The 15,016-nt window shown below is 40.5% G+C and overlaps 1 protein-coding gene and 1 long non-coding RNA gene across 12 annotated transcripts in view; one reads left to right on the top strand and one right to left on the bottom strand.

Annotated features, from left to right (window-relative positions):
- Nucleotides 1-15,016, bottom strand: part of NUP153 (nucleoporin 153) — a 92,320-nt gene that overhangs the window by 71,026 nt on the left and 6,278 nt on the right. For 4 of the 11 annotated variants that reach the window (XM_060614730.3, XM_060614736.3, XM_060614724.3 and 1 more), the window contains exons 3-6: nt 13,395-13,501; nt 11,239-11,323; nt 9,003-9,029; nt 8,726-8,782 (exon numbers count right to left, since the gene is read on the bottom strand). In XM_060614730.3, coding sequence (XP_060470713.1) covers nt 8,726-8,782; nt 9,003-9,029; nt 11,239-11,268 — 114 coding nt within the window. In that variant the 5' untranslated portion in view covers nt 11,269-11,323; nt 13,395-13,501. Of the gene's footprint in view, nt 1-6,546; nt 7,187-8,725; nt 8,783-9,002; nt 9,030-11,238; nt 11,324-13,394; nt 13,502-15,016 lie in introns of those variants that run through there. The other 7 variants (XM_060614726.3, XM_078446609.2, XM_060614729.3 and 4 more) reach the window with 7 other exon arrangements.
- Nucleotides 5,842-9,910, top strand: LOC132666702 (uncharacterized). The gene is made up of 3 exons (XR_013553964.2): nt 5,842-5,927; nt 6,064-6,205; nt 9,427-9,910. It is a non-coding gene; the product is annotated as an uncharacterized LOC132666702 (long non-coding RNA).

Genomic DNA, 15,016 nt, shown 5'->3' with positions numbered 1-15,016 from the left:
TCAGGGATTTTCATGTGACAAAAATTGGCAAAACATGGCAAAAATGCCACTGATATTTACAACAAATAATTTGGGGGCTAGAAGTAAATTCAATTCAACACTAAATGCATATCAAGCACATTCAATGTGTAAGATACTGTGACTATATTAGCTTTTCGAATTATTTTTAACCTGAGTTCAAGGATTAATGAAAGACCGTGGAGGCGGGGCAAGGCTCTTTTACCATCCTAATTCAGAACTCGTTTGTAATGAAAAAAACATTCTTTTCCTATGTATCTTTTCACCAATTTGTAACCTTAGAATAACCAGAGACATCCCTCCTACGTGGCCAATTTACCATTACTATACAGCCTTCCCTCTCCTTATATAAGGCTCTCTATTCCTATTAGGTTTTAGTTTTCTTTACTTTGGTTCTGTTAAATTCTCTTTTCTCCATGTTATCCTCTATTAGATAGTAGTAGTATTCGGATTATAAAATCCCTGTTCTCAGGTAACTTCACTGGGTCCCTAACTATAAATACCAAATATAATCCGTCTTCAGTTTCAGGGTTTTGGAGCCCCTATTGCCCCAAATACACTGCTGTTTTCATTTCTATCTGCTCTTTTGGCTGCCTTTATTTTGTTGATACCTGTCACTGGCTTTTACTTAGTTTTCTTTCAGGGTTCTGTGCACACACTCTTTACCCACTGAACTCCTGTGTCACCAAGTTCTCCTTTCCAAACTTTTTTGAAAGTCTTATGTTGTAGTTTCCCTGTTTTCCCCCTTGCTCCCTCCAAGCCCGAATGAAGAAGAACAAAGGCTAAAGAACCCAAGACTTCACATAAGACTTAAAGAATATCTAATTATATGGGGCACCTGAGTGGCTACGTCCGTTAAGCATCCGACTTCGGCTCAAGTCATGATCTCACTGTTCGTGAGTTCGAGCCTGGCATTGGGCTCCGTGCTGACAGTTCAGAGCCTGGATGCAGCCTGCCTTGGATTCTGTGTGTCTCTCTCTCTCTCTCTCTCTCTCTCTCTCTCTCTGCCCCTCCCCCACTAGCTCACACGCACTCTCTCTCAAAAATAAATGTTAAAAATTTTTTTAAAACAAATTAACGAATATCGAATTATAAAAACATTTGAAACACTAAATAGTAAAAATCTAGATGCCATTATAATCCTTCAGTTATTTCAAGTTTTGTAATATATCTATTCTAACATTACTAAATTTTAACACCTAACTTTAACACTCAGTTATTTCCACAAGGGAAAAAAGTAATGAAGTATTCAAATTCTAATACGGTTATACTGAATCTGGTTTCAATAATCTGAATTTAACCTTCAAATCTAAGCTATTATCTGTCCTATTTTACAACCTACAGATAGTCATTCAGCGGCCAAGGTTTCCCCATCCACAGTCCAAATCCTTACAGCCACTTAAAATCCACACTTTTTCCATTTCTCTTCTCAACTTCAAGAAATGAAGCCAAAAAAACCACGAGCATAAAAATTATTCTGGCTAAAAAAAATTTTTTTAACTACAACTGGCCACAAATTTCAAAAGTCCTCCTTCAAAAGTCTGCCCTAATGCAGTAAGGAGAAACATGACCTGAGTTGGTCTCTTATTTTTAGTTATCCACATTATAGAGGTGGTATTCATAGATAATTAACAGTAATCAAACAAGAACAAGAAAAGGAATCCCTGAAAGACCTTTCAAACTAGCCATAGGAAACCCAATAAAGACCAAAGCAGTTTAACCCACTAAAAGTTTTATACAAGATATTGTCACTGTTCTTAAATAATCTATTTGAAAACGGGATTTAAGAGTTTACTTCTTAAATCACACTATGAAAAAGATAAGCAAAAGCAAGCAAACTGAAACATCTATACACAGGAAAGGCATTCTACCATCCTGTTTCTGATAGCAAACAGAGTAAATTGTATCTTGTAGCAAGACTTTAAATCAGGCGACCCAACACAGAAGAATCTTAAAAATATATCGCAACCAGGGCCATAAGCTAACTGCCTGCAAATAAAACCATTTTTGAAAACACGAGGTCATTACATCTTCCTAATGATATTCTGTGCCTAAAGAAAATGGTTTTAATTAGTAACATCAGACCGAAGTCTTCATTTTACTTCAAACACTGGTAAGTGAATTGATAAAATATCACATACAAGGGCCTCTCATCACCAACAAAAAACCTACTATGCACTAAGTAAGTTAATATTTGGATTTACTCTCCTATATACTTAAATGACTGGCATTTCTTGAAGGCAACATGTTCGAAAATAAGTACTCAATAAGTTTAAGTTTGGCCTCATCACCTAGTAAAAAGTCCCTAGATCCAATAAAAGCCTATTAAAGCTTGAGGTTGGGTACATAAAGGAAAAAAACCCTACTGAGAGGCAGCAAAATTCAAAGACAAACATTTATATCAAAAGGCTGTATTTAGGGGCAGCTGGGTGGCTCAGGGGATTGAGCACCCCACTCTTGATTTCGGCTCAGGTCATGATCTCGCTGTTCCTGGGATCAAGCCCGCGTTGGGCTCTGCACAGTCAGCTTAGGATTCTCTGTCTCCCTCTCTGCCCCTCCCCTGCTTATTCACTCTCTCTCAAAAATAAATAAATATTTTTTTTAAAAAGGCTGTATTTAATCACAATTTCAAATGAGTCCTTACCATATATGCCACGCCCTGCTCTAAGAGCTTTACTAATCTCATTTAACCCTCACAACAATTTTCACTTTACAGACACATAAATTAAGCAGAGAATTTAAATAACTTGTCCAAATCCTGGCAGAACAGGATTCAAACCCAGATACTCTGATTCCATTATTTTTTCCCTATCAACTATTTCCAGTTGTTTCCACTGATAGTATTTAACATCTAAGACAAAGCAGTAAAGATAAAATTAAAGCCAAAACTACTTAGTACATTCTGCAATAAGTATTTGATGTCTAAATATCCTTCCATTTCAAAACTGAGAATACTCTTTAGCCATCAGATCCCAAGTAGGACATACTTGGAAGCGGGGCATACTTGGGAGAAAGTATCATATAGAAACTACCAAACAAAAAAACCTAAACTATCATATAAACCAGGGTTAGGCAAAACATGGTCTGTGGGCCAAATTCAGCTCTTAGCCTGTTTTTATACAAGCCCCAGGCGAAGAATGATTTTTACATTTTTTAAAGGGCTGCATAAACAAAACAAACAACTTGCGGTAATAAAGCCTAAAATACTTACTATTTGGCCCTTTACAAAAAAAAGTTTGCAGACTCCTGATTTAAGCTACTAAATAAAGGGATTCCCTCCTTTTTCTAAAATAGCTAAATGCAAAAACGAACTTGTTGGAAGACAAGCTATATCCAGGTAGATAAAATGAGTGGATTCCCACAGCTCCAGACCAGAAGACAAAACCTCTTAAGCACACCCCCCTCAAAAAAGGGCAAAAATAAATAGTGCCCTCTCACCAGGAGGTGGCAGTAGATTCTTCCAGAGGCAAGGTTCTGGTTTGCCCATGGGCTCAGGTTTTTTGTGGTTACTACTAAGAAAAGCTTGAGCTCTCCGGAGCTGACTTCCTGGGCCTGACAATCTGCACAAGAAGTGGGAAAGGCGACTGAAGCGGGGACAAAAACTAACCACGTCTTCTTTCAGTGATCTGTTCACTCCCAACTAGAAAAATGACACCATTTCCTAAATGCATCTGGGCTGAGTTAAGGAGGACAGAAGGCAAGCGAAAATGATCGACTTACATTATTCAGGGCTGTTCTTCATTTTTGCTTCTATAATTCTTTAAGTAACTGCCCTTCAGTTAGCTGAGTCAGAAAACGGATTTCTGTCTCCAAACTTCAAGCAAGATGGCATTTTAAAGATCAGAAGTTAAAAGGAAAAAATGTAATCTTTAGATGTATCTTAGCAGAGCTAACTGAGAAGTCAAATCAGGAAATTACAAGTCAGATGAACACACGCAAAAGTTGCAGGTACTGCCTGACCACACAAGCTAATTGGCCTGCCAGGCGATGGCAAACATCCACGACAGTGCCAGACCTCCCGTTCTTATGCCAACCCTCTACTACACAACCCAAAACTTCATTTTTGCCCAGAAACCCGTGGACATTTAATCAAATAACATTAGTATAAAACATGCCATGTCATGAAGCTCCTTGCTATTCATGATGACTCAGCAGCTGCTGCAAAACATAGAGGTGACAGACAACGTAAGACAGCAGACAGCCAGCAGGCAGTCTACAAGTCCACAAAAGTTCCAGTAAGGACTAAGGACAGTTTTTATTTTTAGATTGTTAAAAATTGAGCATCTGTATACTCCTGCATACTTTTCTTTGGTGTTTTCTGCCAATATTAAGTAACACCTGCCGTGTTGATCAAGAAACCCCCAAACATCTTTAATCCCAATTCAAAAGCTAAAATGTATTTTCTTTTTCAATTAAATGGCTAGGGCAAGGGGTGCCTGTGTGGCTCAGTCGGTTAAGCGCCCGACTTCAACTCTGGTCATGATCTCGCAGTTTGCGAGTTCAAGCCCCACATAGGGCTCTGTGCTGACAGCTCAGGGCCTGAAGCCTGCTTCTGTGTCTCCTCCTCTCTCTGCCCCTCCCCCATTGACGCTCCTCCAGTGTGCGCTTGCGCGCTCGCGCGCGCGCGCGCGCGCGCGCTCTCTCTCTCTCTCTCTCTCTCTCTCTCAAAAATAAATAAACATTAAAAAAATGTTTTCAAATGGCTAGGGCAAGAAGCTGGAAGTATTTTAGATAAGGGGAAAAGATAAATTATCAAGGTCTTAAAACTACACAGCCTAAAATCACATCCGATCTAAGGCAATCTGGATCATAAGTATTATGTTGTTAAGGCATCATTCCCCCAAATTAGTTTATCTTAAGTACATTTAAAAATAAACTGTGATTGTAACATTTGCCACCTGGAATATATTAACTCCTTTTTAAACTCTGTCCAGATCATCCAATACATGTACTTAAAACATCTCATTTTTTATATAGTAACTTTGTTGTAAGAAGATCTGAGAACTCAAAGACATTTATTCTTCAAGAGAAACAGAAAGCATGTGTGTCTAACTTCCATTCTACAAAAGGATTAGGTTAAATGGCCAGGCGTGTGACCTGAATTCTAATCTTAAATTTGCCTGCAATACCCCACCCCTGTTCCTCACAAAGAAATTTAAAAAACGGCCCTTTCTGTATACATCTGGGGGAAACCTACTGGGAGGTAAAAGTAATGTCACGACTTCTAGCCATTAGCTACTTAAAATTATAAACCACAATTTTTACTATTAAAAAATTTCCCCCCAATTTTACTTTTAAAAATTTGCGTTTTAGTGGTACAATTTAACATCATCACCAAACATGTTAAAATATTCAATACCACCATCACCCAAAATAAAGCAATCTAGGAATTCTACCTTTAATAGGATGCAACAAGTTACCAGACCCTTTCCCCATACTTTTGACAGCCTTAAGACAAACACCTGCACCTTAGCCTCACTGTCAAATTTTATACATGACTTTTATTAAAATAATTTTTTAACATTTTCCTACTCAATTCCCATGATAAACAAATAAGTTTTTTAAAATAATATTTTCTCAAAATCAAATGTATCGTTTACAATTAGGATAAACTCCTTTTCATACTTCAAACACCCATGAGTGCACAAGGTGGTTAATGAGAAGACCACCAACATTCCTGGGTGTCAAAAGTACCTTAAACTTCTAGAATACGCCCCGTAATATTAAAATATTTCGTGCATGAGATCAGAACTGGAGTTCCGGTCAACTGTGCGTAACAGCCAGTTCTAGCCTCCAAAATAAAATGGGGGGGGGGGGGAGGGAGTGGATAGAAGAGGAGAGGGAAGAGTCTCGCAGCGGAGAAAAGACGTAAGGGTGGAGAGGGACTTTCAAAATGCCCCAGGACCTAGGTAACTATCATCCGGTTATGGGAGGGGGGGGGGGGGGGAATCTAAGTGGATGCTCTCAGATCGAAGGACACCGGCAGGGGAGACGCGGAATTAATTAATAGCATGAAACAAAGTTATTTCACTTTCTGTGTAACAGCGCCCCATCCCCACCCCCGGCTGCCTCGGAAGCGGACTGCCTGGGACAGCCCCCTCCCCACACAAACTGAAACGCGGGAGACTAGAAAACAGCAAGCGTATGGGCCTCCAGCCACATCTCTTCCTTTCTCCCTGGAGAGGACGTGAGTAATACCCTCAAACCCCCCAATCCCCGCCAAAACCGAAAGAAATGCGCGCAACGTGGGCCTAGAATTTCTGTTCCCGCCCTGCGCCTGTCTGGGGAAGCCCCTGGCCCAGAAGATCGGGGAGAGGCGGCCCGAACCACACGTGTGTGCCGCAAAGATGGGCCTGTCTCAGCCCACTTCCCGTCGCCACTCCGGCGGCCTGAGATCCCGCCGCCTGGCTCGGGCCTTTCCTCGGGCCCTAGCGTCCGCTCCACGTGGGGCACCAGGGCCCCACGCCGCCTGTTCCCTCCCGCTGAGTTCCGAACCCGCTGAGATACCACCGCGTCGGGGTTCCATACCTGGTGCTGTTGTCGCCCCTGCTGGTAAGGCTTAATTGGCCCCTGGTGGCAACGCCGCGTCCGGATCTTGCCGCCACCGCCCCCTCCTATTCCTCCGGCTCCCGAGGCCATGGCGGAGCCTCCGCCGCTTCCCGCGTCGGGGCGGGTAAGGGGGCGGGAGAGGCAGAGGTGGAGGCCTTAGAGCCCCCCCCCGCCCGGCCCCAGCCCAAAAGTCCGCCTTCGCTGCCCACACAGTAGGGCACAGGCACACCAGGAGCCGCGAGGTTTCGAGCAGGAGCGGAGAGAAAATGCGCGCTGGCAGCAGGGAAGGCGGTGGCGGCGACTGAGGCCGAGGAGCTGGCTCCGGTCCGGCAGCCTCCTGCGGACCCCCGCCTCTGTGTATGTCACGGTCTCTATGGAGATCCCCCGCAGAGGACAGCGCGATCAGCTCCAGGCGCTGTTTAGGCCTAACTCGACCGCCGGCTGATGGGGATTCTTTCGTCGCCCTAGCCGTAGCTGCCGCAGTTGAAGCCGCCGGCGCCGCCCGCCTACCCCTCCCCTTTGCGCACAGCGCCCGCCCCGCCGCCGTCGTCGTCGTCGTCGTCCCTGCAGTCGCCGCTGCTATTGCGCCTATTGCCGCTGCTAAGGCCGCCGCCGCGGTCGCGAGCCAGAACGCCGTCACTCGTCAGCGCCCGACGCGTTTGCATCATTACACTGCGACCGAGTGATAGGCGAAGAGGAAGGGAGGGCCGGCCGAGCCCGCGCTCTCGGTCTCGCGGCACGCTGGGAAGCGTAGTTCAGCGGAAGAACGAAAGGAGGACGCGGAAGGAGATCCTCGGATCACCGCAGAGGCACAAAGCCGCGGGCTCCGTCCTTTTTATTGCTTTTAGCTGTAAACTTAGACTTGGACAGAGGCATTTAGCATAAAAACAATAACCTCTTTTCATTCAACTTCCCCTTTGGTTGGTAAAGCGGGCAGAAAGTCAACAGATAGTAAAATCGAAGACAGGAGCTAATATAAAAAAAAATTTTTTTTAATGGTTGAAAAAGCAATGTTGGTGATCTTTAAGCCTAAAGCAGAATTTAAAAATGTATACGGTTTCATTAATGTCCCATTAACATGTAAGGGCTTTGCTGTCAAAATTCTGGCCCCACCGCTCTCTAGCTTGACCTTGCAGAAGTCAAAACTTTCTGAGCCTTGGCTTCGTCTTCCGTAAAATGGGAACCATAGTGATCGTTCATGCAGAGGATGTAGTATCTGTCCTGGTAGGCAAGAACTGCAATAAATGGTTACAATTATTACCCACAGGCAGGCAGCTCACATCAGACGTAAGTGGTAGGTTACCGGTAATAAAAGTATACATATATTGCTCCAAATAGAAGGCATTATATTTAGGAAAGTGAGTAAGTGAGCTAGGATCAAAGACTGATCCCACAAAGAATAGAGATTGTAGGAATTGATGGTCAGAAGGGCTTGCTGGGGCGTGCCTGGGTGACTTAGTCTGTTGGGCCTCACACTTTGGCTGAGGTCATGATCTGCAGTTCTTGAGTTCCAGCCCCCATCCCCACATCAGGCTCTGTACTGACAGCTCAGAGCCTGGAGCCTGCTTCAGATTCTATGTCTCCTCTGCCCCTCCCTGGCTTGTGCTCTCTCTCTCTCAAAATAAACATTTTAGGGGCGCCTGGATGGCTCAGCCGGTTGAGCATCCGACTTTGGCTCAGGTCATGATCTCACAGTTCCTGAGTTCGAGCCCGGCGTGGGGCTCTGTGCTGACAGCTCAGAGCCTGGAGCCTGCTTCAGATTCTGTGTCTCCCTCTCTCTCTGCCCCTCCCTTGCTCATGCTCTGTCTCTCTCTCTGTCTCAAAAATAAATAAAACATTAAAAATAAATAAATAAATAAATAAATAAACATTTTAAAAATTGAAAGAAAAGAAAAGGCTTCTTGGTCATGTGGTCCAGCCCCCACATTCAACCCACCAGACAGGGGTTCAGAGAATTCAGGTGGCATGCTCAAGGACACTCAGCCCCAGGGAACCCAAAGCCACAACTGTAACCCAACTTTCTGAGCTGAGACAAGTAAACAAATGAGGGAAAAAATCTGCTGTAAAAAAACAGGTTTAGTGCTCCATTTGAGACAATTGATCTTAAAGGTTGTAAGTTTCAGAGTCAAACAGACTTAATTTCAAATCTATCACTTACTAGCTGTGTAGCCTTGGGGAAGTTACTGATCCTCTTTCTAAGCTTCAGTTTCCTCATCTGCAAATAGAATGAATATTTACCTCAACTGGTTGGTGGTTCTAATGAAAGGATTAATATATATAGCTCATAAAACTACTTAGAAAGCATGTAATATCCAGCTATTAAATACAAATTAACTCTAAGATGTTCATACCATCTCCACCACCAAACTGCACAATGCAAATCACTCTTATAAATAAATCATGTAAGTCAAATTGTGAAACCAAACTTACAGTACCTTGGATTTTGTAGTACCTTTCAGCACCTAAGGAAACAGGCTGTATCAGGCATAGGTTTATAGAGCAAATGGCTTTCAGTGGCACCTCTGACCATAATCACCAAGACTATAAAAAGTTGCCAAATATGACAAAATGAATCTACTTCCTCTTCTGTTTCCTGGTTGTCCTACCTCCGTGCCAGGCTCTACCACTAACTCCCCACTAGACTCATCAGGTAGACGTGCTCCTTCCCCTGAAGCACCTCATCCTTCTTAAATACAATTGTCTCTCTTTCACAGTTATTAACTAGGTATTTGACAAGCAGAGTCAAGTAGTTCCTAATAAGCTCAGCCAGGGAACGTCTGTACCTGAATATTTCACTGGGCTGTGTATATAGAAGATTGAACTGTAGTCATGTCTCATTTTCCCTTTTCACTCTACCAGACTCAGAATTTCCAGCACAGGAGAGTGAACAGGCTGGGGCTCAAAAATCATCCCTTTCTTAGAGGCCCGTTATTTGATGTCTGCATGGGACAGACTTCATATTCAAGCTTTGAAAAGGATATGCAAAAGAGCTGGGCCAACCTAAGATGAAACTTCAGAATTGAAAATTGGTAAGATTTAAGGAAGTACGGAAAAATTCACATCCCCCTTTAGCCTTATCTCCACTATTTGCCCCATTTTACAGTTATTTCTTTGAAGTAAAACAGTGTTTAAGGGAAAAATAATACATTATTCCCACATTCATGTTACTGAGTTATTGGAAACGTTACCAGACTTGACAGCAAAGAAAAAATAAAAGGCAAGAGAAATTCGCATTCAAAACTTCCTACAGCCTAATTTTACCCTGAAATAGTATCAGCCTCACTGTAGGTTGAAGTAACTTCTTGTGCATAGGTTTGGGATTTGAAAATAACATTGTGCTGAATTTCAGTTTGGAGCGACAATCCCCAAACCTAGAGTTCCTCAAGCATTTTTGGTACAGGACTCATTCTTCAGTTAGGAATTACTAGTAAGAGAATGGATTATAATAAAGTTATTCTGATTATAAAATTTAAAGAATCTGCCTGCATTCAAACATACAAATAATTCTTGAACGTTTCTCTAACAGAGACTATATATAAATTGGAAAAAAGTATCAAAAAATAAATTGGAAAAAAGTATCAAATGACATGGACTGGTAATAGGGATTCCTGAAATCATTCCAGCCATATTAGGAGTTAATAGGCTTTTGAGGAAGGAAATAATTGTTATTTAGAACTTACAATTAATCAATCTCTATAGATGATGAATTGAATCCCTATAAACCCAATAAGGTTCTGTAGTTCACAGAATTGGAAAGTATCACTTAATAAATTGTGTGTTATGAACTAGCTATCTTCTGTATTCATCCTTTTCCTTCTTATTAACTTCTATTCCCGTCAGTCTTTAGACCTCGACAAAATGGCAGTGGCTCTGAGAAGTGATCTTAAGTTTTGAGTTGTTTCATTGAGGGCATTTTAAGAGAAACTCACTCCTCCCCACCCGGGTTTTAAACTCCATGAAGGATTTTTTTTTTTTCTCATTTCCAGATCCTGAACACATGGACCAGTGTTAACACAGAGCACTCACTCTGTACGTACTACAGCTAATCATACCAATGTCAACTGTTCCTATTTTATTGTAATAAATAATACACTGATTAATACAGCTAAACTGCTTTCTATAATCTTACCTAGCTTGCATGTATTTGTTTTCTATAGTGCATAACAAGTTAATTACTTCTCAAATTCATTTATTTATTCCTGATAAAGCATTGAAGAGTATCATGAACAAATCCCTATGATAATGTTATGGAGAGATTCTTATGTAATCCTAACAATCCTTAGAGGAACTATTATCCTCATGTTACAAATAAGGAAACTGGGCATTGAGGGGATAAAAAATAATTTTAAAAATTATTTTAGAATAACAGAGTCAGTATTTGAATGATTTCTCCTCCTCCTAACTCCAAAGCCCATGCTCTTACCCTCACTCTGTCATTTTTGTAGCCAATTTAGAAACTTATCTACCACTTAAAATATTTTTTCTTTGAAAAAATGATTTTCTACCTTAATGGAAAATGGCATACTTTAGAAACCTCTCTGATGGCCTCCACACTGACTTAAATGTTTAGACACTGGTTCTGCCTTACTGCATAGTGAGAATGGATATTTGCCAACTTTATGCTATGATAGCATTGGAAAGACTAGACTCCTATATGTGGCTTAGGATCACCTGAAAATGCAAGGACCTCCATTGTGGCATGGGGACATGTGGTTATGCAGTAGGATGGCAATGAAGAGTACCTCAGCAGGGCCACCTGAGTGAAAGGGATATCATAAATCAGGCCTCCAAATTCAGAGAGGAGCCACGTTAGCAAGACCAATAGAATTCAACGTATATCATGGAAACAAAAGAATAGTGTGAAGGATAAGGAGAAAAAAACTAACAGCAATTCGTATCCAAGATCAAGTGGCAGAACCTCACAGAAGACAGCAGAAGGACAAGAATTTCTTCCCAATAACCAAGTTTTCAACAAAGATTAGCCCAAGTTCACTTTTCTCAAACCTGGACCCAGTTTTTTCAGCCAGAATGGTTGGTTATATTGGGAGAGATCTCAATTTATGAAAAGCCTGTTACTGCTAGCACCCCCGGCCCCCAAGAAACTTCTTTATCCCCCCCATACAATATAGTAACTGCCAATTATAAATTACCACATGAAGAGGCTGCTGACGCTTCCACTAATTTCACAAAAATGCAATAGTCTGAGCCCAACCTGGATTGAAAAACAGCCTTTATATATTCTTCAAAAGGTAGTCAATTCTGTCCAAAGGAGTATTCAGCGATGACAAGTATAAGAATTTAGAAATTACAGGGGCACCTGGGCGGCTCAGTCGGTTAGGCTCTGACCCTGGCTCAGATCATGATCTCACGGTTCATGGGTTTGAGCCCCACGTTGACCTCTGTGCTGACAGCTCAGAGCCTGGAGTCTGCTAAGGATTCTGTGTCTCCCTCTCTCTCTACCCCTCCCCCACTCATGCTCTGTCTCTCTCTGTCTCAAAACTAAATAAACTTTTAAAAAATAAGTTAGAAATTACGCATTTATTTTATCTTAACACAAAATGAAGTATCTGCTGTGATGTCTATTGAAATTATTATTTTATTGAGAGCAGTTTTAGATAGATCTCTATGATCTTCTACACACATTTTCATGTGATAATTATTACCAAGAATTACATAGAAAAATAAGGTGAAACTAGTTTTTTTGTTTTTGATTCATTTTACACTTCAGTCTCAACTAGAGAAATCCAAAATGGGGTTGAGATTCTAGGAAGTTATTGGGGTTTTTAGGTATTCAGGTATTTTAGGTATTTTAAGGAAGAGGGGCCATAGCATTGAGAAGATATTTAAAGATGTACAACATCATGCTCTCATTAACTTACTGTGTCCTCGGTCTTTGGGGAGTAAAGTAATACTTAAAACTAAATGAATTAACTAATATAATCACGTTTTGATTAACTACCTATATCACTTAATTCTAACGTGTCATGTAAGATTTTTCCTCTTCCTATTTATGTCAATGTATACTAGCCTTTGACATAGATGTGTTTACATACATTCCATTATAGTTTATGGCATATTTTAAACTTACCAATTATGAATAGAAATTCAGTTTTATTGGATGCAATAAAAACCAAATTCAGGAAGACCCATTCCATCCTAACAGTAAAGACAGTTAATGAATCAACTAGGATTACACATTTCTGTCTAATTTTCAAATATAAACCAGAATGAACATGAACAATGGAGATCAACTGTAAAACCAGAAGTGGATAGTTATAAACAATTTATAAACATAATCTAAATATTAAAAAAAAACATTTATTGAGAGCCTACTATGGTGATTTCTAATATATGTCACTGTACAAAACAGTAAAACCACCTCTGTTCACATGGTGTATCAGACTTCACCATTTTACTGAGTTGTCTTACAGCTTACTGCATTATGGTGTATTAACCACTAGAACTTAGCCCTAATAATTCACCCCCCAAAATTCTACATTCTAAATTCTAAACACATGCTAGTAAATTCATCCTCCATAAGAAATCTATGGGCTTCGTTTCATTTTTAAAAATATAATTAATCAGTTACATCAAAAAAACTGAACTCATCACTAAGGTTGCAAGCTATGTAAAACTCTAATATTTGCAAAACTCAATTTGCTTGCACTAAGTACCAAGGCTTTTCATTTTTAAAAAGCATTGGCAGAGAATGCTTGAGTTTATCAGACCCTAACTCATTAAGATGTTTCTTTTCAAGAGCATTTTATGAATTAACATGTTGACAACCCAAATGTCCACATCACCGCCATAGGAAGGGCACAACCTACCAGTTAAAATGTGTCTTTTAGCCTCTTGCTACTCAAGGACAAGCAGCACCACCAGTCCCTGGAGCTTGTAAAGGGTCTCTGCCATCCCAGGCCTACTCAATCAGAATCTGCATTTTAACAAGATAACCAGGTGACTCGTATTGCATGACATTTGAAAAGCACCGTTTAAAAAAATTAACCATGCCACCAGAACTTATAAAGCACATCTGGTATGTTAAGAGTCTGAAACTAAACATTAGTTATGAAATATACTTGTGCATAGATATTTAAAGAACACTTTGGGACTCCTGGGTGCCTCTGTCAGTTAAGCATCTGACTCTTGGTTTCTGGTTAGGTCACCATCTCACGGTTCACGGGTTCGAGCCCCATGTCGGGCTCCGCACTGAGGACATAGACCCTGTTTAGGGTTCTCTCTCTCTGCCCCTCCCCATTCACACTCTGTCTCTCTCTCAAAATAAATAAAGAAACTTTAAAAAATAAAGAAACAACACTTTGCTGATTCCCAAATATCCTTATCTGTACAAATTTTCTTTTCAGAGTGAACTCATGACAAACAAAAAACATGGATGTAGAATAAACCATCTCATAATACCAGGGCCTATGAGCAGAGAAAAGAAATATCAGATTACTTCCTTAGAATTGCTATCACTTTTTGCTTTCCAAAACACTCACAAAATCATTGTTGAGATAGAAAAGCAAGCAGGAATGGACTCTAAGAGCAAATATTCTCTTTTGCTCTCAGTACCAGGTTAGCATCCAAATCCAAAATGCATGCAAAGAGGTCAGACAACTTGGAGTAAAATCTATAGATTTCACCTTTCCTAAACTATAACAACAGAAATAACAGCTCTCTACTTGACAAATCACAAAAACAATTAAGTTGATTACCTACTTCTAATAGCTCGATCTCTTAAACAGGTGCTATGAAGTCAACACAGTATTCAGATGCAGTATTTTCTCCAAAATTTACGAATGGAAAAAAAAAAAATGGATCCTTCAGTCTAAAGATTTTCTGAAGTTGGTCATCAAAAGTATTCTTTCCACAACACACAGAGGTCTTTACTCCTACAATAAGGAAGGCCTAAAAGTTGTGAACTACAAGAAAAAAATCATTTTTATTTTATTGTTTAAGTCATTTTTCAAAGGCTCACATACACCTTCCTTCCTCAAGGCCAAATATAAATACATTTGCTCATATGAATATTTATGGATCAAGGCATGGAAGTAATCAGTTATCCAAAGTTTCTGTAAACAGCAGGCTTAGGAATTCCCATTTTTCACTAAAATCTACAACAACCAACAACTAGTTGACGAACCAGCAGCTTGTAGAACATGTGGATGTTTTCCTCTTATGTGCATTTCATTTGACTCCAAAGAGAGCAGAAATGAAATTAAGCATTTTTTTCCTTTTCCTTTTTCTTTTCATCAGGATCTTTTTCCAAAGGAAGGTAGACTACTTACCTGAAATGAAATTCTGGATTTAATGCATCCTTATTCTCCATTATCCCAGGTTGATTTAACAGACGTAATGACTAGTTAACAAGATGACTTTAACCCGGCACTTATAACCCGTGGCCGTTGCCCTCAGTATATCTCACCTTGTTTGGATCCATCATATAGAC

Source organism: Panthera onca, chromosome B2 (assembly GCF_046562875.1).
Source record: "Panthera onca isolate mPanOnc1 chromosome B2, mPanOnc1 haplotype 2, whole genome shotgun sequence".
Classification (NCBI taxonomy): Eukaryota; Metazoa; Chordata; class Mammalia; order Carnivora; family Felidae; genus Panthera; species Panthera onca.
The sequence above is the reverse complement of the archived record's forward strand: the minus strand, read 5'-3'. Positions and strand labels throughout refer to the sequence as shown.